Raw genomic sequence first — 18,342 nt, 5'->3', positions numbered from 1 at the left:
TTAAAACGTGCTTTGTTCCTATAAAAAATTTTCTTTAACTTACAGGATATCAGAAACGATGCCGTTAATTGCAATATATTAACTATTAAATTAATATTTAATAAACATAGCCGATAGGATACCAAAATTTTGCAAATTATTCCTGTAATCAGACACGTGCAACTAGCCTCTAACAGAGTTTCGAACTACCTTGCTATTTCCTTATAAGTTTTATCTGTAAATTTCTCTAGCAGCAGATGCCCACCAGATGCCTTGGTTATCACAAAGTCATTTAGCTTTCTAATTAACCTATATTTCCCTATAAATTTACATACCCAGTAAAGTAGCTGAACCCGAGATCGACAAAAATGAGATTTAAATTCACATATTTGAAATTGCATTATAACAAATTTAAATTTCGAAATATTGCATCCTTTAAGGGGAACGTTAAAGTAAACGGATATTTTGTTTTCGTGGAATGTGCAAACAAAAGAAATCAAGCAAAATGGCGTTAGGTCTTATAGTTATGTGCTACCTAATAAATAATTGTGTCACTAGAAGTTGATATTTGTAGGAAAATTATAATCATAATCTCTAAATGTTTTAAAGACAAAACAAGATTTAAAAAATTCCTATGCATTATGAATAAAGTTTTTAAACGACAAAAATTCAAGAAAACAAAAAATAGTTTTCGAAAATTTATCAAAAGCTTTTCCTTCACATTTTCTGATATTTTTTTTAGATATACTTTAAAAAAACGTTATTCTTTCTAATTTCCCAATTTGATAGTACGTTTATCAGATTCCAAGCTAGTATTATCTTGTATAGGAGTACAAAATGTTATACAACAAGAACCCTACAAATACGCAATACTGTAGAAAATAAAATAAAATATAATCTCTTGCAACCTGAAAAAAATCTACAAAAAAATAAAAACAAAATTATAAAGAATAAAATTCCAAAAATTTCGCACGTCCATACCGTACCGTACGGTATAGGAATCAAATAAATTAATAGAAGGCATCAATCACGTTTATTATTAAAAATATTTCGAACTTTGAATTTTAATTATGGTAGAAATACAAAATAACCAAAAAAACAAAAACTATATCCGTACGTATGTGTACTGTGTACAATCTAACACTTTAAGTAAAAAAACTCTTCTTCAAATTCTATCAAGGATATTTTCATATTAGTCTTATAGTTAGTTTAATATTGCTATCAGTGATGAATCCTTATCAATATAACATATTATATTGGACAGAATACTCACTTATGTTTAGCGTTATATTTATGTATATATACATATATATATATATATATGATATAATATAAGCATGATCTAGTAAACAGAAAAAAAAATTTTCACACTGAATTCTAGGATTTTTCGCATCTAATATGAAATTTTCTTTTCAGATTGATAGAATGTAAAAAATCATTCTTTTCGTACATGCTTTTTTGCAATTCAATGTTGAACACAACATACTAGGAAAACAAGCACTATATTAACATTATATGTATAACATTACAGTTGTATAATAATAGAAAATGCACATTGGTGTCTTTGTAATGTCTATTGAATTTTATAAAATTGACCTATGGCTTTTGGTATTAAAATGTTAAGGAATATAAAATAGAATTTAATTCTTTATTTGACTAAATGTCCTTTCAAATTACTTTGATACAAAGGAAAATAAAAAAAGGGTGCTTTATCGAAGATAAATAATTAACAACCATAGCGAATTTTCAGTATCTAGAAATGTTAACGAACTTTGTATTATCACAAATATCCCTTATAAATATCTCTTATGAATATCCCTTTGAATTAAAACGATTTAAATGAACTTATTGAACTCAAATCACCAAATATGCGTACTCATAAAAAAATCTATTAAAAAATTTTAAAAATGATTTAAAAATAAACTTTTCGGTTTTATTCTTTTGATGAATTAAAAAACTTAAATTTAAAAAGGATAAACGTTTCTGTATAGAATGGAACGCAAAAATATTCGATTAAAGTTATAAACACAATAATGTACATAAGCTAACGATAAAGGTGATCAAAATTTTGATGAAAATCTAAAATCTTAATATATAACTAAAAAATCATCTGAATAAAAGTAAATTCTCGAGCCTGAATATAAAGAAATTTTAATTTATCACTTATACTAATTGTCCCTTTTAATATTTAGAATAATGCTATGTAGGTACTTGAATAGTACGATTAATACAAAAAATTCTTATTTAATAATTACGATTTTCTCTGACGTGCTATTTCGAATTTTACATAATATATCTAAACTCTTCAATTGAATTTGTTTAATTATCTAGATTTCTTACGTCGTGGGGTAAAATCATACTTTAGGAAGAAGCAAATTGGTATTTTTTATCATGTTATATCTGAGTACAAAGCCTGAATCAATGGGGACCGAGTTCTTCTCATTTTCCTACATTTCGTAGATTTTCTTGAGATATTGGAATTTTTTCAACATCATTCCTCCTACTCCGGTAATAGACTAAAAGTCTTTTTGATTATAAAATTTCAAAATTTTGAAAAAATCCTGCAATGGTTAATACAATATTTTTCCAAAAAATTCTCAAATTTTAATTTCCAAAAAAAAAATATTAGTAATCGCTGAAGAAGATTTTCTTCTCACAAATTTTTTGATTAAATGCACAATTGCAATCATAACAGATCTTTAAAGAATTCTTTAAAAGATTTTAATCCAATTATTAAACGTCTTTGTCTGCAATGACAAACTGACTATAACTTATGCAACTGATAGAAAAAGTATTTAGCAAATAACGTAAATCATTTCAACTGAAATGGCTTCAAATTTAAATTCAAACTATTCTGGAATTGATTCCAATTATTCAACAAGCACAACGATATGCAAAAAAAGCGAAAATTTGTTTGGGGAAAAAAAAAAAGAAAAACCAAATTTTAATCCCGTCCCCTGCAAAATATATTTGTCCTTTTAACTTACCTATATATATATATATTTGTATGAAGAAAAACACAGGATATTAAAATGAAGAATGAAAAACTAATTTCATAAAGGATTCAACTTTTGTCAACAAAAAACAACAAAAAAATGGACAACGTCACAATCATTTGTTACTACTCATCAAGTTATCCTTTTTTATCCCGGTTTATCATTACAAAAACCTATCATTTTGCAAAAGTTTTCATTTAAATTCTCACAAATCTGTTTTTATGAATGATTGATTTGGCAGTGATTATACTTTTATCAAACGATTTTTGTTTTGAAATATGTGTTAATCATATATTGTGCATGTGCTTTTATGTCACTGACTGGTAACTAATAAAAATACATGACATAGTTATGCATTTAACGAATTTGTGAACTATGTTTGGTGTATGAATTAACATATGTGATAACAACTACCCAATGAAACAACAATTTCATTTCTTGTCTCAGACCAATTTAAATTTTCTTACGTTTTCTTTACTCGCACGAATGTAATTAGAATCTTGATTAATTTCCTTGCGAAGGCAGAAACAAATAAAGTCTGTTGAAAATATCTGACGCCAAATCTTATAAATTTAGTATTTTTTTGTACCACTTTGCGTTGTACCAAACGATATTCAACTAATTTATGACAAACCGAACAATTTCATTCAAAAATTTTTAATAATCTTCTTGAAAAGTGCATTATAACCACAAATATCAAGAAACATCAGAGCAAAAATTGACCACTTTCAAACAAAAAAACTTTGGTATTGAAATATATCAACTTTTTAAATTTCAGTACCAAATATTTAAAAAATAATTTAATTTGAAATGCTATCAATTTGGATGGTCAAATTTCAATTCATTGGGTAATTGAAATAATTAATATATTTGATTGAATCCGGAATATTTTTTTAATCAGAAATTCAAAATTTCAAATAAATAGACAAGCAAGTGCTAACTACAGTATATTCAATACAATCGAATATAATTTCAATTGAAAACTTCGTCACCAATTTTCACCAAACATTAAACGCCATAAACTTCAATAATCTTCATAATAATAATAATTATATTTTACCCTCTATGCCTAAAATAATTCATAATAGCACGCAATATAATAATATTCAATTAAATAAAGGCTCTTCTTTATTATTTAAAATAATAATCGATCAAATTCATACTAAATAATTTGTTGCGGTAATTACAAAGTAATTATATTTTATTTTATAACATTTGGCAATACTAAGAATCCTTTGCTATATTTATATTTAATAATAACAATAATAATGACATGATAAGCAAGGATTGCGCCTTCTATTAATAGATCAGGTATTGTTTATTAGCTATTAAATTAAAATATAGTCATTTCATTGTAATAATAATAATAAAAATAATAAAATACGATAAAAAATTAATTTTATTCTGATATTTATTTGTTTTTCTTTTCCCCTTTCATTTTTATGTGCCATATTTTATTTTCGTCACATTTTTTAGAAAAATTGAAAAAAAAAAATGATAATTAATTAAAATATTAGTTAATCTAAACGTCTGTCAGTATGAATGTATTTTTACAAAACTTCTATGCCATTCAAGATAAAATTACTAAAATTTTATACTTAAATGGATCTATGCGAAAAACCCATTTGTCTAAAAGGATACAATCCTTTTATACCTTCAAAACGTTACGGCTCCTTAGAGTCCTAAAACTGCGATTTTTTCTCAATTTTATTGTATCTATAAACAACAAAACGTATTGTTTTAATTCGGCAAATGCCCAAAATCAACAACTTGTTTCTTCTATTGCAAATGAGCGCATAATGAAGCATGGATCGCTGAAATTTGCCGAGAAATTTGATTTTATATGAACGATTAAAATAATATTTTGAAATCGAATTAATTTTCGCGAAAAGAATTACAAACAAAAATCCTATATTTCTCATAAAATATTTCAAAAAAAGTAGGAAGCGATAACACTTAAGTAAATAAGGCGATATTATCTAACTGCGCAATGTTAAATCTTCTTTTAACTTTGTTCTCATCCTAAAAATATGCAATATTTATGATATATATTTTTTTTTGGTAAATGTGCTGCCTTACAAACCATTGATTCGAATCAAATTTATTTATTGTCATTTTATTTTGAAAATTTTCGCTTACATTTTTTCCATTTTTCTTTATGCTTTTTATTTTTATTCAATTTCAAACACGTCAACATGAAAATTGATTATACAATCAAAACCTCAAATATTCATTTCAAATCAAGCATCTAATAAACATGATAAAAGTATAAATGAAGAATTTCTAAATGTCACTAACAGAATGACAATTAATTGTTATTGTAATGGTTATAATAGAACATTTTCGCGTTACCTCCCGTTATATATACTCCAAAATAATAAAAGAATATTTTAACAACAATAATAACAATAAAAACAAAAAAAAACAATTATTACATTTTATTATTATTATTATGGTTGAAGCAGAGAAAAAAACTCAACAAATATTTTTCAATTTCATATTGTAAAAGAGTCATTGAAAAGGAAAATGAATTTGAAAAGGACAAAGAGAGAAAATGAAAGGAAAATTTTCAACATATAAATAACACATATGAATAATAAAGAAAACAAAACAGGAAGGATGGCACATATATAGAATAAATTATATCAATGATGTCAATTTGACATAATATCGCATGACACTAGCAATATTCTTGTCATACTAAAATTACAAAATAAACCAAATAAGACTATTAATACAAAATTTATTTAGAGGAGAAATTTGTTCACATATTATTAAGCTCGATTTAAGTGTAATATTTTATATATATACATATATATGAATTTGATGGTAATATCATTTAAAAATAAATAAAATTGTATATTACATGCAGGTTTATATATAGATATACACATGTAAACAATATGGTAAATAAAGTTATACATGTATACAAGGACAACGTCAAGGATTGTAGACTTTTTTATTACTTATTGTTATTTGATTTGACAATATTCTTAAATGAAAATTATAAAAATGAAATGAGTATAGGAGCACATGTTATGTACATATATGTATGTATAAGGATCTTGTTATAATATTTACATGATTAATCAAACTGTGTAATTTACGCACATTTTATTGCAAAGCTGCATCCATATTGAAATTGTCCCAGAATTCAAGAAGGCATCAGAAATAAACAAACAACCAATATTCCTAAAATATCACATATACATACTCATTGTGCCGGTATGTTGATATTTATGTAAATTAGATTCATATTTTGTATATACACATATAGATTATATTGTACTTATTTTAAAAATATACATAGCTACTAAAATTTCTTTTACAAATTCGAATAATTCAATTTCAAGTTTTTAAGTTTTAGGCTTAAACGAATATATTTCCATAATATTTCTATGAAATCTGTGTTTATACAGGTGCAATTAAAAATTAATATGGTTTTAATTTGCAAATGCAAAACTTAAAATAAAATATTTAAACAATTCTGTGATTGTAAAGAAAAACTTTATAAATTGATTGTGTTATAGTTCTAGATTCGATATCGGTGTCTTGTTGCAATTTCATATAAATCATTTTCTTTCATGAGAGTAAGAAATTTAAAACAAAATAATGATCGGGTAGAATTAATGTTGATCATCAAATAAATATTTAACATCAAGCTCTTCAATTTTCAAGCACTTTTCTGTTTAAATGTTAAAATATAATGTCCAAGTGGGACTCGAAGAAATCCTGTTAATTTTAGAAAAACATTATAAATTTTAATATAATTTTAAATGATCACGTATCATCAAGTTTGTCCAAATGTAAGGTCCCGGTTAGCTCAAAAAATTTTGTCCAAACATAATTTTATAAGGTAGATCCACTTCTTTAAAAAAGTTCTTCGAAAAACATATATATATATACATATATGTATTATAATATTTAGGAATTATTAATTCAGAAATTGGAAATTACCATTTTCCAGTTACCATTTTCCAAATACCTTATCAACTGCTTTTTTTTTCTATAGAACTTGAAGAAATGGAGATTATTTCTTTCGTCAATTTATAACCTTATAATGTTAGCAACCCAATAATTTATAATAAATTATTTAATCTTAAGTGAAAAAAAACACAAATATTTTCAAAAGAACCTAACATTGCATATACCTTGTGCACTATATTGAAGAAACTAAATTAAAAACTTTTTATTGCTAACGTCTGTTAATCCCATTTCCCTAATATCCTGCAAAATAATATTTCCCATATATACATAAAAATTGATTGCTATATAGTTCTAATATATAGAAAATGTGCACCTGATACAATAAGACAGCGTTATAGTTAAAATACTATTATATTTTACGGTATAAAATTCTAACGGATCATCTATTACAAATCTTCATGGCACATTTCGTTGTCTATACTATCTAAATTTTCTTTTTATTATGCATATATTATATTGTATATAGCATCTGATCTGTATACATCTGATATGTATATGTATATTCACAATCATATTATGTGTACATGTGAATGATAAATAAATCTATTGTGTATATTAAAACTTTTTTTTTTTTTAAGATTAGTTTAGAATTCACGTGACGCGGAATAATATCACATAAATTGCCATAAAATTCAAGAGATTATAAAAGTATTCTTATATAATATAACTATACGTTTATAGCGGGTCTTTCTCAGATATATCTAACCTATACATAAGATCTGTACATGATGGTAAATGAGTACGCGATAAGGATGAAATGATATTAAATTGCTTATATTATAACATTTTAGTGAACTTAGAGAGCTCTAAGACAGAAAACGTATATATAATAAGAACATATAGTGTCTTTCATCTTTTCATATCTTTTCGTATAGTTAATATATTCTTATAATATGTGAAAGGATTATTATATAAAATATATTCTCATATAAATATATTATATCTCATTAATTCAATTCAGAATGTTGTTGAAAATTTTATAAAAACATAATAAAGAGAAAATTATATTTAATATTCTGATGCATATACCAGATCAAGTGCGGTTATGATCTTTTATTATAATCTGCCGCAAGTAAAATTAAATTGATTAAAAAATAAGGAAAATTTTTTTTTATTACATTATATGAATTTATATTTTATATAAAAATATGAAAGTTATACATAGTAATATTAAGTTAAAAATAGTTTAAGTTAGACAAATTTAATGTAAACAAATTTTATAAATTTATTTTATATTTTTATGCTCATGACTTCTTTGGTTCAAATATTAAGCATAAATAATATTCCTAGAAATAAAGGACATAATTTTGAATGAGCCTTTAAATTTTATTAAGCGAATTAATCAAATTATAACTTATTACTAGTAAGTTAGACAAATAATTATAAATTTAATAAGCAATACATAATTTTTATATTAGAATTTGTGTAAATTGCTAACAAACTCTTAGTGCTTGTAGGAAAGCTCACTCTATGTAAATTGGTTGTTTCATATTTGCAAAATAGAATAAGATAAGTTTTTATATGTTCCATTTTAACAGAGCCCTGATTATAATAACGCATCCAATTTGTAATATGTATAGAACTGTTCAAAAAATGCCAAGACTAAAAAAGTATTACATGAATACCCTTTCAAATGTAGTCCATTGCTAAAGTAATTTTGTGAATTTTACAATCAATTTTGTAAACCGACTTTATACATTCTGACTCAAATATATAAACTCCTCAGAAACATAAACTTGAAGACCTTCAATAATTCGAAAAGAGAATGAGAAAACTATATTGCCCACTATTGTTTTCAGTGTGTTTCAACTCATTTTATAGCAGCCTGCACTGAGAGTACTTTAGACTCTTAACTCTCGTGCTATATTTATATTATAAAAGGTCGTCTTTCATTGTTATTCTCTATTGGAAAACAGTTTCAACTGCTCTGGGAATAGTAGTATCTGTTATAAAAAAAAAAATGCCATACAATACAAAAAATTTAGAATTACATTTCTAATTATTAAAATTACTTCTATTTGAATTAAGATAATAAATTTAATTTTCAATTCCAGTACGAGTACATATGTATAACTAAAAATTTTTCCCTTTAATTTACTTCTTTAGTTCTTTACTTGACCAAATTAGAGACAAAAATCAATAATCGCAGACCAACAAAAATCAAATAAGGTGTTTGTTCAATACGAAAATTAAATTTTTTAAGAGAAGCTACAAAATATCTCAAATGCTATATATATTAACATGGACGCATATATTTTCGAAAATCACAGTTTGTTTTCCCAATAATTTAAAAATTTCATAATCCAATAAAATTTCTTTATGTATACGTATATATATAAATGTATGTATATACGTATATAAAATTCTCATGTGAATATTTAAAATTTATTTTTCTTCTTTTTGAAAAATTAATAAGAAAATTGTTTACTCTTTTCATTTTATTTTTGTTTCTATTTTTATTTTCTCCTAAAAGACCAATCAGGGTTTCTTTTGGAACCCCTTTTTTCAATTTCTTAAATCTGTATTTTTTCTTTTTTCTCTTTCTTACTTCTTTTTGTTAACTGATTGAATTCAAGAACAGAAGAATACGCTTTGAATTTTTAGTATCATTTTCACAATAATTGGTTATTCCCGTTTTTTTTTTATCGAAATTTTCTTTATCCGATTTAAATTTTACAGCTTCCTAAAGTTTTCAATTTTACATGAAAATTTATTTATATTTTCCGATAAAAACAGAGAAAAGAAAAACTTTCTTTCGTTTTTCTCAATTTTTTTTTTTCTGTTTTTTCTTTTCTTTTTGCACTTGAAAACTTTTAAACCCATAATAAGTGTCAAATTTATATCTCAAAATATGAATTTTATTAAAATAAATATTTAAAAAAAAAGAGAGAGAAAGAGAAAAGAAAATAACATAATTTCGCCTGCCAAATTATAAAATAAAAAATACATACAAACAGACACAAAAAAATTTATTTTTTTTCTCCATTTTGTTATTTATATATCAGAGTTAAAGAAAATAAGAAATGAAAATTTCCAAATAATAAAAATAAAAATTAAAAAAAAAAAGTTTTCCATTGGATTTTCTGTACTTGTTTATTGCTATTATAGAAAAAAATTTATAAAAAATTGAGAAAAGGAAAAAATTCATTTCTTTTCTCGTACTCACATAATATTTGGTAGTTTACTCATATATTTCGTATATGCAAGTACATACATGCCAACATGTACAAATAGAAATAAAATGTAAGGATGTCACAAAAGGATTTATTTTATTAAATATAAAATACTAAACAAAAAATAAAACAAACTATACACATGCATTATGTACAAAAAAATATGAACAAGAAAAAAACAAAAACACAACGAAAAAATTAAAGATTAAAATATTCTTAAAATATTTAAAATTTTTTTTTTTTATATACTGGGTGCTTCTAAAATAATAATCTCAAATAAAGTAGTCACTAATTTATAGAAAAATTTTAGTACGATTTAAGACCGTCCCATGTATTAATTTTAAATGAAATTTCTGAGACCGGAAGCATGTCTTTATTTGTAAAGTCTTCATTAGTAACTTCTTGTCCACAACGTGAGCTTATTTTGTGTAAATTCATTGGTAATTTTTATAAATGAGTAATGAATTCAGAGTAAAATTCAGGCATTAAGACCTGATCCATAATTTGTTCATTATTATAGCCTCAACTTTTTAATTGTAACTGAAACAATTTTGTGTTAATTTGAAATTACGGGCAAATTTATTTAAAGTACTGGCTATTGCAGCCTAATGGTACTGGTCAATTCCTGTAAAATTACTTCTATACTACCAAAATTTTATTTTTATTACTTTTAAAAATCATTTTTAAATAAATTAAATGAAGATATAATCGATCAAATTGATTGATTTTAAAATAGCGAATTTATATCTAAGAACTATAAATTTAGAACATGCATTTATATTCAATTGTAAATAAATAAAATTTATATATGTTTTTCTACGTAATTATCATTAAATATATATTGCATAAATTTCGGGGAAGTCTTAGTGATACTACTATTTTACTTAGTACTAACATGAAAATTTAATGTGCTGCTAGCTAATTATTTTATTATGACATAAGGATGTACTTTCACTAAGAGCATGGTTATAATAATGTTTTCGGTTTTTTAGAAATTTAATTTCACTTATACTACCAAAGATATTGAAATCTTGATAATTGATATTACACAAATTTCAAAAGGCTGAAACTCGAAGAAAGATAATGTACAAAAAAAAAAATGTTATTATCTACTTTTATAATAGAAACTTTTAAAATTTGGAAGTAATCTAAGATTGTTAATGAAAACCTGGGTTTAGATAATGGTAAATTTGAAGAGTCAATTCAGTACATTTCTTCTGCTTATAATTTTTCAAAATAGATAGGCTTTGTCTTCCTGCGTTTACAAAATTTATAAATTATTTTTGCTTTAGACATAGTAGTTCGTCAAACACTTGAATATTCACGAATATTAAGAACTTTAACTCTGATGGGTAATGATGGGTACGTAAAAAATTTTTTTCTAAGAGAAATAATGCCGAAGACATATTTTCTGTACAAAAATTTTATTGTTTTACTTGAACGGTATATAGACGTTCTGTAAACATAATTTTTAATAGTATGTAAAATAAAATAAACTTTAGTCTAATTTCATGGTTAATGCACTTTATTTTTTATCTTATAATCTTCTCAAAATTAGATGAAATCTTTAAAAACGTGTCCATGCGTTAGGTGTATGGATAGGTCTATGTATTAGAACATATTCATATATATGTATGAATCCCCACACGCGACAAATTACTTATCGGCTCAACGTGTACAACCTTTTCCTTTTCAAAAAAGAAAAAAAATTAGTAACATAAAACAAGTACGAAATAAGATAAGAAAAAAATAAAAATTTTAACAGATAAAACGTTTAAAATACAAAAAAAAAGAAATATTTCACTTGCCGTCTTGCGTTTTCATATAAGCAAAAATACAATGACAAAGGATAAAGTTGTACAATATAAAAGTATACTAAAATTTTTTCTTTAACACTTTTTTGTTCTCCAAACAGCATTACATATTAATTTGAAAAAAAAAATCCTTACTTTACATTGTCGTTTATTTTTATCTACCTGTATGATAGCTACATATTTATTTTTATAACACATTTGAGATCAAATAAGCTTTTCTTGTAATCTGTTTCCGATCGTACTTACATAATAGTACAAATCATATACACACAGTTACGTAATATAGCGGAATAGATCATTTACGGTTCCATGATCATATTTATTTGTTACATTACTCTGTCGCCTGTCACCCTATACACATAAGTCTTGCTTTCATGTATCTATACACTTATGTTTAACAAATAATTTCGTAAAAGGACTTAAAAAAAATAAATAGTAGAAAAAGGAAACAAAAAGATTTTTTTTTGTTTTTGATTTATTTTTACAAAAGGATTTACAAAATAATGTATGAACTAATAAATAAGTAAAATATGTACGTATATATATACAATTATGATATTTTGTTAATAATTTCTACTTAATTTTACCTTGTGTGTTAAAATAATAAATGTAAGTGAATTTACACCTGGAAAATCCTTTACAATTGTAATAAATTTTCAAATCTATTTTATATGTAAATTGGAGAAAATAATTTTTTTATTATAGATTTTTGTATAACACAGTGCATATATACACAGTTAATTTTTAATAGATCTAGTTACTAAGATTTGTCGGAAAAACATAAATTTACAAAAAAAAATGCTTAATAATTGCAATATTGTACGTTGTTCACAAGTGTTTTTATGCTGAATTTGAGTTTCAGTATCATCAAAGAAAAATTAAAAGGCAAGCAAACAGAAATTGTTTTGCTAAAATGAGCCACTATTTGTTATTAAGTAAAAATGTCGTAATTTAATAAGAAGAAATTCTTATGAATAAATGTTAGTAGGAGTTCGAGGCCTTTACACCTACATAAATGTTAAATAATGGTTTTCACTATAGGAGTGGATTGACTTATACCAGATTTATGTAGATTTTTATTAGCAACGAAAAAGAAGTGCTTCACAATATGCCTCTTTAAAAATTGTTATAGAAGAAGGGGGCTATTAAAATCTTGTTTAAGAGCTCTATTTTCTTTTTATGTAACCTTATTCAAAATAGGTTATTGGTTTGGCTGTGTTAGGTAACATATGCTAGGTGTGTCATAGAGGTGATAAAATAAGTTCTTTCACAAGCATACAATGAATTTCATAGATCTTTTAGTTCCGACACCGAACCTGTTTAAAAATGAAAATTTGGAAAATTTGGAAATTTTTTAACGGTACTTAGTAATGAAATATAGTATGTATCCAAAAATTGTTTAGATTCAAAAAAAACCTTATTTTGGGGAAAAAATTGAATTTTTTTCTTTTGGAAATTGAAAATTTATTTTTATTCACTTAAATTAATAAAAAATTTTCAAATATGTAAACATTTACAAATCGATAATATGAGGCAATAAACCACTAATAGGTTCTATATTTTCATAAAAATATAGAACCTATTATACAGTTTAGGTACCAGCTTCGAATATCATAACCCGAGTTTGGCGAGTTTAAAATAATAGAGTCATTAGAAGTTCGTGGTTATTAATTCATTAACAAACAGTAAACACTAATGGTAAAATTAAATTTTTAGCTATAATTAATTAATTAAAATTTATTTAACAAAATATTTCCACAAAAATAAATATTTTATATAAAATTCTTCACATTCAAACGCAATTTTCTAGTGCTTGTAAAGTTTTTCAACAATTTTTATTAAACTATATTTCATAAGTATTGTGCTAAATTTCAAAATTGGTCTTGGAAAAATTTTTTATTAAATTTTACCCTAATAAATTTTGCAACACCTGCTAAACATTATTTCGCTTTGAAAAAAATTTTTCGAAAAAAATTTCGTTAAAAGAAAAAATTTAGAGACTAAAAGCATTAAATTTTCTATTTGAAAGTTTTATTACAAAAATATTTATTTATTAACAATAAATAATAAATTATTTCAATAAATTTTGTATTAGGACATAAAATGTTTTTGGAATTTTATTAATAATTTGTTCTATAACCATTAAAGTAAAACATAATTTTTAGCACTTTTCCAAAAAATTTTTGAAAAAAAAGTCCGTCCGTCCGTCCGTCTGTCCGTGTGTCTGTTTACAAAACTTCTACATTTCTAAAGATAGAAAGCTGAAATTTAATACGTGTATAGATCTTTACTAGAAACTTATTTTCGTAGAACAAAATTTTTACCTATCTCCCCCCCTCTAGAAGTTATACCCCCCCAAAGCCACAAAAATGGCCCATTTTAACTATTTGTTGCAATGAAACCATAAGCATTTTTGAAATTTTGCAAACGCAAAAAGGCAGCGGCTTGCTTTCCCTAGCGCACTATATTATAGTTAAACTTTAGAAAAACAAAATGGCCGTTCAAATTTACCGTTATCTAAAGTCCTTTTTTTCCAAATTTTTGATGTCGTTTTTCTCCTATACCCTAGCCTGCAGAAGCTTGAAATTTTAGGGGCTTTTCGACATTAACAAATAGTTCATTTCGTTAGAAGAAAATTTTTCTCCATCTCCACCCCCTCTCAAGTTATCGCCTCTTGAAATTCGTAAAATTTGAATTTTTGACACCTTATGTTTCCGAAACTGCAAGCTTTTTCAAATTTCTATAAACGCAAAAAGCTAACGGTAAATTCCATGACATTAAAAAATACAATTATTTTTCTTAACTCACACAATTAACCCTTAAAATCGAGCATTATGTTAACCCCACTTTATATTAATTTTTCCTTTATTTCAAAGACTGCATAAATCGTTCATCCTAAATATATGCAATCCTAGAAACAGTTTCGTTTATGAATGAAAATAATTTTAATAGTGTGGTGGATATACATTGATTGTTTTTAAAAGCAGTATTTTCACTTGTTGAAGGGAAAAGTGCTACAATACAGACCATTGGTTTGACCCAACTTTATTAAACTTATTTTAAGGAAAATTCAGGATTTTTTGGTTTGAAATTGTCTTCAAAATCAGATTTTAGTTTCTGCTTTAAAAAATTAGAAGCTTGATGAAATTTAGAATAAAAATATTGATCTCTTTCCAAATTCTGTTGGAATAAACTAAATTTTCTAAATGTCGATTGAGTGTTATTGAATTGCATTCCATTAGTGTTATTGAACTGCATTCCAAATTAAAACTTCGTAGAGTTCTATGTTTTGTATTTTTTTATCAGAATATGATCAACGTAGGCATCGAAAACTTCGAAATAAATTTATCCGGAAAAATAACTTTTCTGAATTTTTGTTTAATTTTTAAATGATTTCTTTATTTTTCAACGTTACAATTTACAACGTACTGGTAGATTTGCATTTATTTTCTATATCCTTTTCCTATTTTAAGGTTATCAACAAAAAGTTATCACATTAACATTTATAAATATAAATTTAAAAAAAATTACTTTAACTCTTATTTTGCATTGGAGGTGTCTAAAATCAACTTAAACATTCTATGTTTATAATCAAAAGAAATGAAGATGAAGAATATTTTTCCAATTAATAATTCGAATTTTCCAAAATTTTTTTCAAACTGAATATTTTTGGTCGTTTTTTTGCATACATAAATTACGACGTGAAATCGAAGTGTGCTCTCCAGTTGGTGGAATTTTTTCAAGCGAAATTTCGAGATGATAAGCGTAAAATGACGAATCCTATCCTATAATACGTTACCAAAAGGATCCGCGTCAATTCGAGCATCATAATTTAAAATTTTAATTGAAGATGTTAATATTTACCCGCAATGCCGAATTCGAAATCAAATAACAGAATGAAATCAAAACGATCATTTAATCAAAGTCCAAAAAGGTTTGAATTGTACAGAGCATATATGCAATCTTTCAAAATAGTGATTAGGTATCGTGCATGTAAGTACATTCAAATTTTGAGCATTTTCAATTAATTTTAAGTGAATTTCATCCATTACCAAACGAAAAAAGAAAAAAAAATAATAATTTCTCTTTTGAATTGTTAAACAAATTTTTTTTTTCACAAAATTGCCAAAGTATTAAATTGAAAAAATAAAAGTTTTCATAACTTACCTTGTGTCCTTAAAAGTAGTATAAAACAAAATAAAAACCAAAATGTTACTATATCCATTTCGTGTTTTTTTTTTGTTTTATTTGTTTCTCTTTCTCTTGTTTTTGTTTCTTTATTATTTTCGAATTTGTGCTCACGTTCTTAGTTCACTTTTCTTGTTTCCCGCTCTTTCAATGTTTTTTTAATGCAATAAGTTATACTTTTTCAAAAAAAAAAATTTTTTTTTGTTTTTGTTTTTTATTTTCTCTTTAATACTATAAAATGCTCTACTCTCTTGCAAATAAATATGCACAAATAAAATATTTCGTGAATGAATAAGTATGTATGTATGTATATATAACAATATTTTTATATGTTATATTGTGTGTGTATTATATACAGTTATTTTATTTTATTTATTTTCAAGTTTCTCTCCCTTAAAAATTTATAATTTTTTTATCTACTACAATTTTTTTTCTTCTTTTCCATTTCAAAAAATTTGTTTCGTTTTGTTCTTTTTTATTTTAAAGTACTTTTTAGCTTTTCATCTTTTTCTATTCTAAATGTTAGATTTTATTTAAAAATTTTTGTTTTATTATTTTACTTTATTTTTTTTTGTAAATTTTCAAATATTGTAGAAGAATATTTTGTAGATTACTCGCGTAGCCAATTCTCTATTTTCATTTTTCCTTTTTTTTTTGTTTTAATTTTTATAGAATGGAAAATATTTACTAACCTGTGTATTTTCACTTAACCAAGTTGGGAAAAAAGTATAGAAATTGAAAATTTTTTTTATATTTTTTGATATTTTTTTAATCTTTTTTTTTTCTATCACTTTTTATTTTATTTTCTTTTTTTATATTCTATTTTTTTTACAGTTTATTTTAAATTTCTTGAAAATTCGCCTCTCAAGTTTTTACAACAATATTATATTTATATATATACAGTAGCATATATGTATATTAACTAAGTGTAATACTGTTATACAGACAATACAATTATTATTACACAAATTAATTTTGTTATATTTGTAGTGGTTATATTTTTACTGTTTCTGCTGTGTTTGCTATTATTATACGTTAAGATTTTTTTTTTTATTTTTATTCACTTTTAAAATTAGGTTGAAATGAAAATCAACAGCATTGGCCTAAATTCTCACGATAATATAATATAAAAAAAATTTTTTTTTTTAGAATAAGACGGTCAAATAGATGAAAATTTTTTTTTTTATATTAACAATGTTGCTAAATTTTGAGATAGAATCATAAATGCTGGGTATATACACATGTATACAAAACTGTTATATAGTATTTTATAAGTAAAAAAAGAAGAAAGTAAAGTATATAAAACAACAGAAAATCAAAACAAAAACAAACCAGACAAGTAATAAGATGAAAAACACAAAAGTATTATTTTATATTTTTTCACTATATTTCTTCAGTTTTTTTTTCTTTATTTAAATTTTCTTTACTTAATGTTCATATTTTCTTGAAAAATTTTTTCTATTTTTCTTTATGTTATTTTTATTGTTTTGAATTAGGAGGACATTCAGAAAGGACGAAAAAGTTTAATTTTTTTATTTCCTTCTTCCTTTTTTTCCTTACTAAGTATATGAGAAATAAAACTTATTTTATATTTTTTACTTCACTTTTATATTTATGTATTTTTTTTTTATTTACTTGTATATTTGCAAATGCATTTACATTATATGTTTCTTTTTTATATACAAATTTATATTTAAAGTTTATAAAATTGAAATTTCATAGTTCTTAATTCACTTGCTTACTGCATGGCTACTTTTCTACTTCACTTAAGTTTATTTTTTATTCTATATTTAATTTTTTACATTTTTTTCCCGTTTTTCAATTATTTTAATTTTTGTTATATTATTTAAATTTTCTACTTTTATTTATTTAGTTTTTATTTTTGTGCTTAATTGCGATTTTTATGCAAGTACTTAATATTTTATTAATTTTATTTTTAGTTTTTTTATATTTTTTTAACTGTTTGTGGAATTTTATTTTTTATTAAAACGCCTAATGATTTGCTTATATAGAAGCATTTGATATGTAAATATGGTGAGTGTATTTATAGAAAATTCCTAAAAAATAAATAACAAAAAAAATTATTATGTGAAATTAACTTGAAAATTTTTAAATAAATAGAACGTCTGTTTATAAATTCGTTGACTTATCAATTAAAACAAAAAAAAAGAAGGACTCAAAAGTATTTTTTTAAATTTTATAAGA

General features: G+C 24.0%; 1 protein-coding gene across 2 annotated transcripts in view; it reads right to left on the bottom strand.

Moving 5' to 3' along the window:
- The window catches only part of LOC129613204 (carbonic anhydrase-related protein 10), a 113,148-nt gene extending 96,671 nt beyond the window's left edge, over positions 1-16,477 (bottom strand). For both annotated transcript variants that reach the window (XM_055527173.1, XM_055527172.1), the window contains exon 1: positions 16,117-16,477. In XM_055527173.1, the coding sequence (XP_055383148.1) occupies positions 16,117-16,174 (58 nt within the window). In that variant the 5' untranslated portion in view covers positions 16,175-16,477. The remainder of the gene's footprint in view (positions 1-16,116) is intronic.
- Between the last annotated feature and the right edge of the window lie 1,865 nt (positions 16,478-18,342).

The sequence above is a fragment of the Condylostylus longicornis genome, unplaced genomic scaffold (genome assembly GCF_029603195.1).
Source record: "Condylostylus longicornis isolate FDR11 unplaced genomic scaffold, ASM2960319v2 ptg000081l, whole genome shotgun sequence".
NCBI lineage: Eukaryota > Metazoa > Arthropoda > Insecta > Diptera > Dolichopodidae > Condylostylus > Condylostylus longicornis.
This window is presented reverse-complemented; position numbering and strand designations above follow the sequence as displayed.